The following is a 16,519-nucleotide window of genomic DNA, read 5'->3' on the forward strand; positions in this document are numbered from 1 at the left end:
ATTAAAGACAGACACAGGTTTTTCTTGGCTTTTTTTTTTTCATTAGCACAGTCTGAAATATGGTGACATTTTTGTATTAAAGTTACAACAAATGGCTTGCTGTTGTCCTGTGAAGCTGGGTCTAGGTCTGACGGGAAAACTGTGGGAAGATGGTCTTGGCTTGTCCCTGAGAGGACAGGCTGAGGACAGAATTGGACTCTGTCTTGGGCTTTGTGTGGCAGGTGGATTCTGAGACTCAGATCACCCCTGGTTGCTGGAAATTGTCTTGTGTGGCAGGTCCTGTGACTGCAGCCCTACCATCTCCGAGCTTTCCTTTAACCTGAGGGTTTTAGTCATTAGAATCATGCACTATTATCCAACACACACATGCTTATTTGTTCTGAAAATGCAATGCACACATGGCTTTTGGACCTATAAATCTAAATCTGTTTGATCCATATCATTGTGCCTTTTGTCTTGCTTATAATTAAAGAGGAAACCAGAAAGTGTATATTCTTTTCAAATGGATGAGTAAAGATTTACTAACTTGATAAACCAGCTCCACAGACTCCATAGAGGGGTTGGATTGTCTTACAGACCTCTGAAATGTTTTACGGGGAGTGTATTTGGAAATGTACTCCTTTGCTGAGGGAGGCTCTGGAGCTTGGCTGGCTGGACTCTGCATCATGCACATGGGACCAAGCTCACTGCAGACCCTGTGTTAATAATAGTTATCTGATACAAACCTTTGACTCCACTGCCTTTCTTCAGCATCACAAATTCTGAAGAGCAGGCTTCAGTTCCATGAGGTTTAATTTTATCTTTTCTTATGGCTCAGTCAACATTGCATTTAACTAAGAATGATAAGGAAAAATAGTCTTCAACATATGCTTTTGGAGGGATTTTATGAAACACTTAACTGTTGTTGATAAAGAGCAAACAAACAGGGCCCAGCGCGGTGGCGCAAGTGGTTAAGGTCCTCGCCTTGCATGCCCGGGATCCCATATGGGCGCCGGTTCTATCCCTGCAGCCCCGCTTCCCATCCAGCTCCCTGCCTGTGGCCCAGGAAAGCAGTCGAGGACGGCCCAAAGCTTTGGGACCCTGCACCCGCGTGGGAGACCCGGAAGAGTCTCCTGGCTTCGGACCGGCATAGCATCGGCCGTTGTGCTCACTTGGGGAGTGAATCATTGGACGGAAGATCTTCCTCTTTGTCTCTCCTCTCTGTATATCCGCCTTTCCAATAAATAAATAATAAAAATAATTTTTTTTAAAAAAAAGAACAAACAAAAAAAAGACTTTCATAAGTTATAGTCTGTGATGGATCAGCCTTAGTAACCAAAAATAAAGTTTGATTTTTATATGTTAGGTCTCATTTATTTAGTATGATACTCAGTCTGAAATATTTAAGTGTTAACACGTAAGTTTTCCTAAGCAATAATGTTTTAGATTTAAAAACTCCTTGTGGTGTTTGTGTTTTTGAATCTTACTGTTTTCATGTGCCTCAAAGACATATCTTGTATCTGTGATGCTTCTCCTTGAATCCATGACAAGTGCATCAGCTGTGTATTCCTCTGTAATCTTAGTTTGTTTCTGAGTTGTGTTTTCCCATTTAAGCTGTAAAACCCTCAAGATGGCGAGATAGGACAATGCCTGTAATATCACTGCCAACCGTCTGAGGGGGTCGTGCAAAACTGATGCTTTGTGTATGACTGATTGCGTTTCTTTTACAGGTGGGGAGCATTAAGCGGGAAATGACCTTCACATTTCAATCAGAGGACTTAAAACGTGACTCCAATAAAAAGATGTCTCATCAACACCTGTTCCCTTTGGCCATGGAGGAAGATATGAAAACAGCAGACACCAAAAAAGGCCATCGGATCCTTGACCATGAGAAAGAAAACACCCGCTCCATCTGTCTGCTTGAGCAAAAACGAAAAGTTGTTTCTTCTAATATTGATGTTCCTCCAGCAAGGTAAGGGAGCATTAGATCTTTTATGTGTGCGCCCCAGGCGGTAGGTTGGAGAGCATGTGCAGTCTCTGCTGCAGATCTCTTCTAGGTATAGACTTAAAAAGGGTTCCTGCCAACAGCATTTTCTTGTGGCTATGTGAAATAGAGCAGGTGGCCCTGGTCTTCAGAGATGACTTGGAGTCTGCTTTCATTGCACATTTCAGCTCTGGGAAAAAATGTTTTGTTGGACTTAGGTAAATGAATAATAAAAAGCAAAAGAGTAAACACACACACACACCCAATGGAGAAAATGAAAGATTGGACGGACAGTGGTCACTTAAAAGGTCTCGTATTCAGGTCTTTTGGTCAGGGATTGGCAAACTTTGGCTGCCCTGGCCCTGTTTTTGTATAGCCTGTGAGGTAAATGGCTTTGCACTTCTGAAGGAGTAAATCAAAATGACAAATTTGTGGCAGAGGCCATAAGTGCTCTGCAAAACCTATACGTAAAAAAGTTGTTAGTCACTGTCTTTGAATCATGGTAGGCTTTTTAAAGCCAGTTGTACCTTATAGCATGACTGAGACAGTGTATCTGAAATATAAACTTGCCTTTGTCAAAACCTAGGCTTATTTCAACCACATCTAGTGGGATTGAGCCAAAGAATAATATTTGGTAGAATGACACTGGAATGGCCATGCACGTGGTAGATCTTTCGCATGTGTTACTAGCTTCTCATTTTCCTCGAGGGGATGATCTCTATGGTGGCAGGGAATCCTTTTGGTTATGCTATGTGAGGACACCACCAAAGAGACTGCAGGGGCTCAGTTCGGGAAGAAGGACAGTGCTGTGGCATACCGGTTGCTTATTTTCGGTACATATGTGTACCACATTGTGCTGCCAGAAATCATTTATAATGAAACTTTATAAGCAACTGTTTGAGAAGTGCCATGTTTGTTCAGCTAGTTTTTGACAGCTAGCCAGGAAAGCAGTCTCTTTAGAAAAGGAATCAATTCTCCTTTTCCACCTGTTCACGTTGAGTAATTAAAATTTTATTTCTTTCTACATTAAATCAGAGATTTCCTCTAGACAGGTTGTTCTGTGCTGCTGCCTTATTTATCAGACGCTATAAAATCTTTGTTTGCCTTGAACTTTCAATGACATTTTTCATATATTCATTACTTTAACTGTTTGGAATTATTTGCTTGACTGATTTTTTTGTAAAAAGTACATGTTAAATTACACAGGGTTACTTTCTTTCACTGCTTCCTGTTGAAATGTTTTATCACATATGAACCTGGTTAGCACCTCAAATTGTATCTGCTATTAGGTTGCCACACAGGAATAATAACATGTTAACAATTTGAAATATGAAGAGCTATGCTTTTATTTTCTTCCTAACCTGGAGGGCAAAAATTAGGCTTCCCTTAGTGCTAACTTGCAGTTTCATATAACTTGTACTAAATATTATTCATTAGACGATCGTGTGTTGAAAGACATGAATTAGTCGTTTCAAATTGCCAACATTGAGGTCTGTCTTTATTTTGTAATTTCACTGCACTTGCAGTAGCTTCTGGGGAACGTAATGAGATGGGGAGGAAGGAAAAGGTATTCTGGCTCTCCTGTCTTCATGTGTGGATGATGTTCCCACCTACTCATGTTCACCAAATGTACTTCCAAGGAAGCACATGAGCCAAGCTAGTGTTAATATGAGGTTCTTAAGCCAGGGGAGGACAGGAGGATTAATTAGCTTTCCAGTACACTAATGTACAGCAGGAATCCCCTAGGGACAAGATATAACTCACATATACTCATTTAAACTCAAGATAGAGCTTCACTGTTTTGGGGTCTCCACTGACACACTTGTTTTTGTTGTTATGGTAAAATGTAATCATTGTGGATATGCCAGTAGTTGGTGAAATATAGTGCTTTGTTAAATGATGAAGCAATCAGATATTGTGCAGTATAATGGTGTAACTGTAACTTTCTGTTTGGTCTCCATTTAATGTTACGTTATTTAGTAAATGTCAACCTGACACTGTCCTCTAAATGGGTCAATATTTTGATTAAAAGCAATTCCTTCATACAATAGGAAGATGCAGGAATTTTCTTCTTTTTTATTTTTTTCATTTGCTTGTTTATTGGGCAGAGGAGGAGGCAAACAGACATCTCATCTGCTGGTTCACTATACCCTGAATGCCCTCAGTGGCCTGGGCCGGGACAAAAGCTGAACCTGGGAGCCAGGAACTGAGTCCGGGTATCCCACACAGGGTGCCAGGAACTTAGGCACCCGGACCTTCACCATGCCTATTGTCTGTGTTTGTAGGGAGCTGGAGTCAGGAACCAGAGCTGGGTATAGAATCCAGCCACTTCCGTATACCAGCATCCTAAGAAATGTCTTAACCTGTAGGTCAAACACTTATCTCTCTCTCTTTTTTTCTCTTTAATTTAGGAAAAATGGAGTTTGATTAAATCTACAATTTCATTAGTATATGGAAATCAATGTAGAAAGTATACAAATATGTGTGTGTGTGTGTGTATATATGTATATATATATATATCAATCATCTACAGGTTTATGTCTGTCCGCATGATTATTGCAACTTGTTCTTCTAAACTCACACATTATGTCTGGGCCAGTTCTTAGAGAGGCAGGCTAAGTATTTGAAGCTAGTAAGGTATCACTCAGGAGACCTCCTCCACAGTGTAAAATCAGTTCCTTACAATATTTCACACTTTCTCTTTTTCTTATTCCCATAAGGTCTAAGGCTTTCTGGGAATGTTACTTCCTGTGGTTTTTAATGTGTAACTGGAGCTTAATTTTATGTGATTTGGGTAATGAAAACAATAGTTATATTTTTCATATCCCTGGAAATGTCTGAGAATGCCTCCCTCCTTTAATGTCTGTACCTGACTGTGGATGAGTGATATTGATTTCATCTCCTGCACTCATCTATTGAACAGCTGCTGTAAATCCAGCATTCTTTAAAAAAAAAAAAAGAATGAAACAGGGTGTCAATTTATAGTTGAATACAAGACAGGTACATAAGTAGATAATTTCACCAAATAGTTTCTAATCTGTTCCCACGTCTTTAGGAATGAATGAATTCGAAATCCAAGTTATCAATTGGCTACTTTTACCTAAAACCCTGGGTTTTTTGGTTAGTATTTTCCAAAGATAAGAATGAAAGGAATGGAGGAGGCAATCTAAGCTTGAGATCTATATAAAATCACTGTGGATTGATTTTCTGAAGATTCATTTAATAAGTTGTTCATCTAGATGTGTTAGGCTGATCTGAGCAAATACAGGATTCAACACGCTAGGGCTTCATTAGGAGATCTGTGAAAGGAAGGGGTCAGGATTGGAGCCAAGAAGGAGGGGAATGCAACTCAGGTCAAGCCTGAGCCCATCTTGGTGAGGAGAAGGTTTGGTGGAAGTGTCATGACAAACTTTGCAAGGTCATGCGAAGCTTTGCATTGCTACCTGCTGTGCTGACTCAGTGGCCAAGAGCAGCCTGTGGGAACTGTGGTCTTGACATGCAGCAGATGGCTGGTTATAGAGCCCAGGAATTGGTCTGTTGAACAGGTAGCACTCTGTTGTTGGAGCCTGGTCAAGGTACATTCTCTTGACTCCCTATACTAACTCCAGTATTTTTATTTTTCTGTTACATGTGGGATATACTGGGATATGTGTTTGGCCTCCTGGTTCAGATACCTATTGATGTGCCCACAGCCCCTATCAGATGGCTTGTTTTCAACTTTTGGCTCTACTGTGGATTCCACCATCCTGCTGATGTGCAGCCTGGGAGGCCAAAGTTAGTTACTGGGTCATGGCCACCCACCTAGGGGATCTGGTTTGAGTGGTCAGCTACCAGCTTCAGCCTGTCGCAGTTCCAGTCATTGTAGGAATTTGAGAAGTGAATCCACAGATGGAGGCTTTACCTGTCTCAGTCATTTTGCCTCTACATTAAAAAAAAATTATTTAAAATTTTTTATTGGCATGGCAGATACACAGAGAGAAGGAGATACAGAAAGATCTTCCATCTGCTGGTTCACTCCCCAAGTGGCCACAACGACTGGAGCTGAGCCGATCTAAAGCCAGGAGCCAGGAGCTTCTTCCAGGTCTCCCATGTGGATGCAGGGTCCCAAGGCTTTGGGCTGTCCTCCACTGCTTTCCCAGGTCACAAACAAGGAGCTGAATGGGAAGTGGGGCCGCCAGGACCCGAATCAGTGCCCATATGGGATCCCAGTGTGTGCAAAGCGAGGATTTTAGCCACTAGCCTACTGCACTGGGTCCTGCCTCTGAATTTTTTAAGTGGAGTATGCTTTGTAGGCTTGAGACAGGGGCCAATCTCCCTGCTCCTGGCAGCCTACATGGGATCATCATTATTTAAGGGGACACAATAGGAACTGATGGTCAGTCACAGCATCCCAGAATATTCTTTTGATTCACAAGGAGAAAGAACACAAACTGTGTGTATCTTCTAACTTGCTTATGATTCGGTGGTACAAATCTTAGTGCAGGAGAGTCCTTATGTCCCAGACTTGACCAAATTCAGGACAGTAATGTTTCTGGTTCAAAAGTGTTTAAGGTGAGTGCATTGTAGAGTTGTGAAGATCAAACTTTTCTGCAAGTTATTTCTTGTTCTTCAGTGAAAAGTAAATCAAGAGTGAGATCCTATGAAAAAACCTGTTACCGAGCAGCATTTCCTATTGAAACCTGAACCCTATCATTTAGCAGACAGAAAAGTTCTTCCCCGCTTATAGTATCACTAGGGAGCAGCAATTTGGGTCAGAGGTTACTAGTACTGTATGTTAACAGTGGGGACATCAATCTCCAGAGGACTAATTCTCTCTATATGTAACAGTTTCACCACTTACTAATTAATGATGCCCGGTTATGAAACATAAAATGTGCTCTTCCCAAAAGAGATTGTAAGTTGAGAATGAAAAATTAACTGGTTATAAATATGTTGTCTTAAGTATTTTTTAAGTGTTTCAGGGGGAAATGGTAGCTTCCTTGGTCTGTTTGGAAAGCTGGGTAATGGACTTTAGGAGCGTAAACACAGGAATATAAAGACATATGCTTTTAGGTGTCATCTGTGGTGCAGCAGGGAAGCCCTTCATTCATTCATTCCATGAATAGTCTGCATTGCATTTATTTTGCATATCTACTTATAAGTTGATGCATGTTTAAGATTGGAAAGGTGGGCAAGAATCAGAGCATGTTGTGTGATACAAAAAGTGTTGAAAATTTTTTATGTTTTCAAGTCATTTCAAAGGATTTTATGGAAGGGAAGGACATGATTCATTTTTTTGTTAAAGGTTTATTTGTTTTTATTGGAAAGGCAGATTTACAGAGGGAGAGAGGGAGAGAGAGAGAAAGGGAGAGATATCAAAAATGAGAGAGAGCTATTTCCATCTGCTGGTTCACTCCTCAGGTGTCTGCAGTGGCCGGAGCTGAGCTGATCCGAACCCAGGACCCAGGAGCTCCCTCTGGGTCTTCAATGTGGTTGCAAGTCCAAAACAGGCCTCCACTGCTTTCCCAGGCCTCAAGCAGGGAGCTGAATGGGAAGAGGAGCATCTGGGATGCAAACCAGTGTCTGTATGGGATCTCAGCAGTTGAAGGTGTAGGATTAGCCAATTGAGCCATCACACTGAGCCCTTCTTCTTTACTTTTTAAATTTCATGGTGCAGTTTAGAAACAGGAAAAACCTGTTTCCCCTTACCCTTCTTTTTTTCCCCCCAAACCCCCGTCTTGTTATTGGTCCCCAAGTTATTACAACTGCGTAGTCATTGATTTCATTATTGCAAGGTTAACTTTCTGATATGTAAGTATATCATGATATAACAAGTATAGGAAAAGGAGGAAAGTAAAGTAGTGCATTGTGAATAAGAATGGAAATACTGCTATTACTGGAGAGTAAGGATGCATGCTGTATACATTAATTGTTTCCCAGCAAATCAGTCTCCCTTGCAGAGTTTATATTTTTGTGGTCTGTGTATAGTTGTCACCTGTGATTTTTTCATCTCTTTGGCTGTGAAGTGTGGAATGAGTGGCATGACAAAATGGATGCAGAGAGATCTACAAGAAGCCACTGTTACTGGGCAGAGATTTGGATGAGAGTGGGACAATGGAGTTAAGGAGAAGTGGACAAATTGGGAATATGGTTTTTGAAGCAAAGGTGTGCATTCTTCGAGGAGCTATAGAAGATGTCTTTAGCTGATTTAACAGTGGATGGAATTTGTGAAAGATGACCTGATAGTTAGGCTGGAGACCAGGTCAGGAACTGGGGAGGAGGAAAACTGATGGCCAGAAACCTTATTATGTTCATCTACTCTACAGAACCAGGACCTACAACTGGGCTTTTGGCTTCTAAAGTGAGAGACATATGTGTTAGGAAATTCTTTAGACACAGGAAGCAAATCCACCCAGTAGGCATCTAAAAAATCGCCAAATGTCTATGTCTAGTTAGGTATTATAATTCTGAATACACAGGCTGATATGTTAGATAGCCAATAATATACATGGGACAAATGAGAGATCTACGAAAGTCTTTGACCCTAATTGAGCATTTTTCTTTATCCCACCATTCTTATGTATTGGAAAATACTAATTTATTGTTGTTTAGAATTGTGATGGCTTAATGCATTGATTTTTTAATATCACAGACTGTGCAGCCTCTTAAAAAATTTAGCAATTAGGCAAACGTTGTTAGATAAGCTAGATCATTAGAGCATGTCATTTGTTCTTCTGTTTTTGCCAGACATTGTGTTTTTTTTTTTCTTGGAGGTACTGATGCTTAAATTGGTTGGATGTCACCCAAACAACAATTACCATTTGATTATGCACAGTAGTAGCTGTCTTCTAATTATAACACTAAAGCTAAAGAAATCTATTAAGATGCTAGTTATAATAAGGAAAAAAGAAAAATTTGGCTTAAGGTATTCCTAGACCCAACAGCAGCTTATTAGAATATTACAGATTGTTAGTTTGCAGTTGGAAGGATTCAGACCATATGGTACTGTTTGTATTTCACAGTTTAAAAATATAGTGATGTCATATTTATCACTCACTAGATAAAATGGAATCACCATCTCCTTTGGAGGATGCCACACTGGAAATCATATAGTCACACATCACTTCATGACAGATGTTTTGAGAAATACTGTGTTGGGAATTTTGTCATTCTGCTGACATCACAGACTAAACTTAACACACACTAGGCATTATGGGTTTGGGTAACATAGCCTCTTTTTTTTATTTTTAAAAGATTTATTTTATTTTTATTGGAAAGGCAGATATACAGAGAGGAGAGATAGAAAGGAAGATCTTCCGTCCGATGATTCACTCCCCAAGTGAGCACAACGGCTGATGCTATGCCGATCCGAAGCCAGGAGCCTCTTCTGGGTCTCCCGCATGGGTGCAGGGTCCTAGAGCTTTGGGCCGTCCTCAACTGCTTTCCCGGGCCACAGGCAGGGAGCTGGATGGGAAGTGAGGCCGCTGGGATTAGAACCGGTGCCCATATGGGATCCCGGGCGTGCAAGGCGAGGACCTTAACCACTTGCGCCACTGCGCTGGGCCCAAACATAGCCTCTTAATTAAGTTCTGAGACATGGTAAGCATTCTGTATGTGAGGCTGTTGACAGGCTGTTAATAAGAGGGGCACTCTCTAATATAATACTAAAAATGACAGTATAGTAATCATATATATCATAAGCATCAACTATGTATTCTGCATAATTATATGTGCTGCATTATTTTTAAAAAATTTGTTTATTTTTTAGAAAGGTGGAGAAATACATACGTATGCACAATGAGAGGGGTGTCTGCATCCACTGTCTTACTTCTTAGTGCCTGCATCAGCTGGGCAAGGCAGAAGCTGAGAACTAAATCCGTGGTTGACAGGAACCTGAGACCTAGGCTGTCACCTCCTGCTTCCCAGTGTGCCCCTTAGCAGGAAGCTGCAATTGAAGTGCAGCCAAAAATCAGTCCAGGCAGTCGAGTGTGGGAACTAGCATCCCAAGCAATGTCTTAATCTCTGTGGCAAGTACCTGGCCCAATATGTGCCATCTTTTATGCAACAGATAGGGCATTAGGTTTGCTTTCACCAGTATCACAAACTGTAGATGAGTGAGAATGCCCTGTGTTCCAGCAGGGACATTTAGATGGTACAACATCACTGGGCAGAAAGAATTTTCAGTCCTGGCATCATCTTATGGGACCACCATCCATGTGGTTTATAACTGACTGAAACGTCATTGTGCAGTGTATGATTCTAGTTTAAAACAACTTTAAAAACTTGTTAGCCTAGGATTCAGATGTAGGAAATGGCTAAGCTATAAGCCGCATCGTATGTGTACCATGGAAGATTGGGATGTGTCTGTCTGCCAGTTTCCGTGGTGCTGTCTACGTTTTCTCCTTTGTCTCTTACACACAGTGTGTTTCTTACAGGTCTTGTGTCACATTAGGAGTTAAGCAATATATGGCGAAATTGCTATCTTTTATTTATGTGTCTCCAAAAGCTTAGCAGTGCTTAGAGCAAATATTGAACAATTAAATATCTTAAGAACGTTTCAGATCACAAACTCTGTAGCCAGTAGAAAACTGCTGACAAAGGCCATTTTGTGTTTTTAAATATAAGTTTTGGAAAAAAAATTAGTTTTTGGACATTTTCTCTTTTATAAAAGCATTACAAGGGAATTATAAGCTTACCTAGTGATGAAGAGTATTATGTAATTTGTGGAGTCCATATGAACAGAAGCAGTTTTCATGAAGTTGCTACAAAAGATACCTTTTCCAGTTGATCATATGCATCTCAGTCCCTTCCTATCATTTCGGTTATTCAGATAAGGAATTGGTTGTTGTCACTGCTTTCTTGTTATAGTCTGTTTGCCACACAGCAGCCAGAATGATCTTATGAGAACACAGGTACAATCCTGTGGCTGGAGGGATGGAAGCAGGAATATGGTAAGGACTGGGAGAACTGTTGCCGTGAACCAATAAACACTTTATGCTGCCACAACGCGATCAAGTCCTCTCTCTCGGGAGTTAGATTCTAAAGTCAGCAGTAAATCAAGATTAGGTGGATCCCCAAGGATTGTTTATGGTACATTCAATGACCAGTGAGAACACAGCTCCCCGTGGATGACCTGAACCCTCTTGAAAGACAGGTCTAGTCTCGTTCCTGACTCCAGGGCACGGTGTTACTAAGTCAACCAGAGAAGTTTCTGTTTGTTCTTTGTAACCGTGGTCTCTTCCTGAGAAGTGCCTTTAGGTGAATTTTGTAATTTAGATGTGTAGATGCTGCCATTTTGCTCTTCGTGTATTTTAGAAAATGTGAAGCTGGTCAATGAAGTAAGGCAACAAACTTTTATAAATTGCAGCTTGATAGCATTGCATTTCTTTTTATGTTCTTAGTTATAACTTAGGAGACTTTTTGTTATGTAATGGTAATCAAAGCTTACATAGCCATGAATGCATGTGTGTGATTATTTTATTTACTTAATATGTAAGTGACCAGTAGATATTGATTTACCACCCACTGATTTATACCCTAAATGCGCACGGTGACTAGCCTGGGTTGGGACTGGAACCAGCAGTTGGAAACTCAATCCAGGTTTTCTCCAAAGGTGGCAGATATAAAGCCACTCGAACCATCACTCATATTTGTATTTTAAAGAGAATGTTAAATGCTTTTTATTTGTATTGGGTTTAAATATGACCTTTAAGGGTGCAGCATGGTGGCATATCAGGCTCATCCTCCATCTGAGGTGCCAGCATCCCATATGAGTGCCAGTTTGGGTCTTGATTGCTCTACTTCCTATACATCTCTCTGCTTAAAGCTTGAGAAAGCAGTGAAGGTTGGTCCAAGGCCTTGGACCACTGCGCCCATGTGAAAGACCCAGGGGAAGCTCCTGGCGCCTGGCTTCAGATCAGCCCAGCTCTAGCCATTGCAACCGTTTGGGGAGTGAATAATAACGTGTTATTATTTAGCACAAAATATCCTAATATCATCATTTCAACCTATAATCAATATAAAAACTTACTAATGAGACATTCTACATTTCTTTTGAGTTCTAGGTCTTCAAAACCCAATATATTTTACCCTTACAGCACATCTCAGTTTGACATAGGTGCAGCTCAGCTAATTGGTAGCCACATGTGGCTGGTGACAGCTTTAATGCATGGTGCAGCTTTAGAAGAGAGCAGTGGTTAACTTTGCATTTTAGCCCAGCTTATTATTGATCTTTAAGACAGTGATCTCCCCCCCCCCCCGTTTTTCCTGTTCCTACACAAATGGAGCAAATACCTCACCCCCAGGAGGGGGTGTGGTAGTGCGGCTGTCTGTGTGGAGTTTCTTCTTCAGGACTAGTGGCACTGGAGAGAACATCCCCTGGGGAAGCAGGGAGGCATTTCAGAAACCACAGGGCAGGGAATACTGAGTAGAGAGCCTGACCCAATTACACGAAGTTGGAAATTGGCAGCATGATTTTGTGCGTCCAGTAAGCATAACTGCCCTTCTCCTCTCCCCTCCCCTCCCCTCCCCTCCCTTGTTCCCCTCTATATTTTTATTGGAAAGTCAGATTTACAGTGTGAAAGATCTTCTGCCCACTGGTTCACTCCCCGAGTGGCCACAATGGCTCGAGCTAAGCTGATCCAAAGCCAGAAGCCAGGAGCTTCTTCCCGGTCTCCCACTCAGGTACAGGATCCCAAGGCTTTGGGCCATCCTTGACTGCTTTCCCATGCCGCAGCAGGTAGCTAGATTGGAAGTAGAGCAGTTGAGACATGAACCAGTGCCCATATGGGATCCAGCGCATGTAAGGCGAGGATTAAGGCTCTAGGCTATTGCATCAGGCCGTAACTGATGTTTTCTACACTTACAATTACTAGGAAGATGTATAATTGTATATAAATCGAGTGGGCCTTGTCAGAGTCCTGGATTCAAAAGCATGAAAGCAGCTTTATTTCTAGCATATATGAGAGAGCCTCTTACGTTATTACTAGGTCTTGGGTAATTCCTAACCATGATGACCATGAGTCTGCTCAAGCATACCAGTGAACGTGGACTGAATTTTCGACTGGGATCAAAGTCATCATGCTTAATGCATTTGCTTGTGCTTCTTTTAAATATATAGTAATAAAAAAAATTGCTTAGGATTTTCTGTTTGCAAACTAGGAAATGCAACTAATATGCCATAAAAAAAATCTTAGGTGCAAAGGGTTTATGTTGCTTTGGGCTTAAATCGTTACTAATTCCTTTAAATATTAACATACTTTCCTCCCTCCTATAGAATTCTGAGTGGGACAGTATCAAGGGATAAGACTGTGGTATGGGCTCAACTTTGGAACTTGATTTTTATCTGTTGTAAAAATCAGAAATCAGAATCAGAGAGCTCTTCTGGTGATACCATCATACTAACAATTCAGAAAACTCCTTGGAGCCCTGTGGGCATGAAAGTAAAGGAGGAAGTGAACACAAGTTTTGACATGGAGCCAAGGGGCACTTTAGGGGCAGAGTTGGAAATATGAATGGGATCATGGTGATGCATTTAAGCAGTGTGGAAGTGTCAACACAAAGGGCTCTGGAACTCAAGGTACAGGCTTCTTGGGATGGAGTGGGAGTAGAACGGATGGGGAGCCTTCACAGGTATGCAGGGGTACACAGGATGGCTCAGAAATTCTGGGTGGGGAAAATGGTTCATGATGCACATTCTGTGTGTCATATATGTATGTAGCTATGGTGTATACATATATATATATATACACACACACGTATGGTATAAATTTATGTATATGTAAATCAGGAATCATATAGAAGAAAGTAGATGAGACAAAAGAAGTAGATGAGACAGAGAAAACTAGGGGTATGTTATGTGCATGTTAAATTTGGCATATTGTCAATAATACATGTTCAGTTAAGGCCAGCATGCTGTGAGAGAGCAAACACCCATGGACAGCAACTGTATTTGTAAAGAACTGTATGGAAACCAACATACTAGTCTAGTCACAGGATAACATGAATGCATTACAAGTGCTTGCTATTTTAAGATTCTTTGTTTCAAAATAAATAGCCACCTGTCAACATCTTGATGCTGATATATTCGCTTTTTTGAGGGCCGCGTTTCCTTGTGGAGCTTCATTCCTAAGCGATGAAGAAGTTCTGACTACTGCCTCACCCGGTATCTGTTTTGCCTGGATCTAGCACACTTCTGCTTTATCAGTGGAACTCAGGGACTGGTTTCCTAAATCAACTCCCAGAATAGTATCCATCCCATGATAGACTTGCCCAATTTTATTTTCCCTTTTTAAGAATAGCATCTTAAAAGGTTACCTCTTGTTTTCTACGTCCAGTTTGCTGGCACATTTTTTTTTTTTTTAAAGAAGGAAAGTGTGGCTTTCCATCCGTAGGATGTAAGATTTCATCAAATCATGTTTGAAGCATGTATTTTTGTTCCTTGGGATTGATATTACCAGGATAGCACTAATGTTCAGTGTTACTGGTGTATGTTCCTATTTTACTGAGCTTTTCAAAGCAAATGAATAAAACACATCCGAGTTTTAGATGATGATCATTGTGAACTGTTTGTAGAGGAGCTGTTTTCTGTAAGCAGAATTGGTAAATACATCGCAACTTCCTGCACATGCAGTGTGGTTTCACAGAAGCAGGCTGTGGTCATTCCAGACTGTCATGGAGTGCCAGACAGCTGTGCGTTTACAAAGGCCGCAGTGGGCAGGGCCTGGAGTGAATAGCATTTAGCCTGTGTTGTACCTTTTAACTGTGATGGCAAGGACTTTCTCTCTGATTTTCTCCTCCACCCTCCCCCACTCTCTTTAGCAAAGTTGTGATCCAGAGTCTGCTTCTCTCAAAGGTTTGTTTTCCAGAGCTAACAAGTTTCCTTTTTGGTTAAGTCTAAACAGTGAGATTGTGTTTTCTGTTTTCCACATGTTTCCAGATAATATTACAACTTGAGCATTCACATTTAGAACTGAAGGGAAGCATGGTTACAAACCTGCAAGGGATGCACTTTTTGGGATTCACCACCAATGTATTAAGCCCACATCCTCAGATTCCATTAACAACCATGCTGCATTGTTTGTAGGCAGTTTAAGCAAAATTAAGTAAAATTCATAATTAAAATCTCTCTACCTTCAGTTTTAGATTATTTGGAAAGAATGTCTTTTCAAGAAAGAAGAAATTTCTTGAAGAGTGTTTCTGCATAGGAGATTAACTAGTTTAGAAAGTATGGTGATAGGTCAGAAAAATAATGGAAATGCTTATTATTAAAAATGCACAGATTTCAAAAATCTCTGCACTAAAATAAATTATTTTAATTCCATTGTATACAAACCTTTTAATTTTTAAAAAATTATTTGAAAGACAAAATTACAGAGAGACCCTGTAAATGGCCACAATGACCAGGCCTGGGCCAGACAGAAGCCAGGAGATTTCTTCAGGTCTCCTATGTGGGTTCAAGCATATTGAGCATCCTCTGTTGCCCTCCCAGGTATGTTAGCAGGAAGTAGAGCAGCTGAGTCTTGAATTGGCATCCATATGGAATGCCAGCATTGCAAGCCAACGCTGAACCTGCATTCCACAATATTGTTTTGAAGTTCCTTACAGCAAATGTAGTTTGGGGGTTATTATTTTGAAAAAAAAAAAACAAAAACAACTCAGTATTTAAGAGCTTGCCACCAAAGGCAGAAGGTGCTGCAAGTCTAAAGAAAAAGGCTGACAAAGACAATTTATTAGGGTCTTAAGGAAGTGTGTCTTGGATGCTAGCAAGACCAGAGGATCTGTCAAGCTGTGAAGAGGAAAAGTTTATTTGCCAAGTTAGACAAAACTGTTTTCTGAACAATTTCAGTGTGTCTCGACTTTAAGATTTACTTTTTTACTTGAAAGTCAGAATTGTGGAGAGAAAGAAATCATTCATTTACTGTTTCACTCTACTGAAAGTCTGCTACAGTCAGAGCTGATCCAAAGCTGGGAGCCAGGACCTTCTTCCATGACTCCCACATGGGTGCAGGGACCCAAGGACTTGGTCCATCTTCCGCTGTTCTCCCAGGCCATCAGCAGGGAGCTGGATCAGAAGAAGAGCAATGAACCAGTGCCCATATGGGATGCCAGAGCCACAGGTGGAGGATTAGCTTGCTATGTCACCATGCCAGATCCAAAAATAAATTTTAAATTCTGTTTTGCATAAACTATTTGAAGTACTTTAGCAATGGACGTTCCAGTTATTTGTGCCTAGCATGAATTGCTCTGCATGTTATGACTTCACTTATCCCCTCGGGTTAGGGATGACTGTGACTCACCTGGAAGAAATATGGTGGTTATTACCAAGCTGACAGCAGTCATGTCAAACCGACTCCCTGTATTCTTTTGATCACTCATCTTAAGGATGTCCTCTGATCTTGCCCCACACGTTCAAAGAGCCAGGCATTTCAGCTATGCCTCAGCTATTTTCATTAGCCAGAGAATGGCCATTCTCCCAGCGCTGTCCATAGTAGACAGAGAAACCTATTTTTACCTGGGTTAGCTAGGAAAAACTAAGAATTAGGATTTCACTGCCTCCTTCAAAACATGATAACTTTT

General features: G+C 40.9%; 1 protein-coding gene across 1 annotated transcript in view; it reads left to right on the forward strand.

Moving 5' to 3' along the window:
• ZNF704 (zinc finger protein 704) overlaps positions 1-16,519 on the forward strand; it is a 219,869-nt gene that overhangs the window by 54,279 nt on the left and 149,071 nt on the right. The window contains exon 2 of the mRNA XM_040995483.1: positions 1,710-1,951. Coding sequence (XP_040851417.1) covers positions 1,710-1,951 — 242 coding nt within the window. The remainder of the gene's footprint in view (positions 1-1,709; positions 1,952-16,519) is intronic.

The sequence above is a fragment of the Ochotona curzoniae genome, unplaced genomic scaffold (genome assembly GCF_017591425.1).
Source record: "Ochotona curzoniae isolate NIBS_2020 unplaced genomic scaffold, NIBS_Ocur_1.0 contig_1071, whole genome shotgun sequence".
NCBI lineage: Eukaryota > Metazoa > Chordata > Mammalia > Lagomorpha > Ochotonidae > Ochotona > Ochotona curzoniae.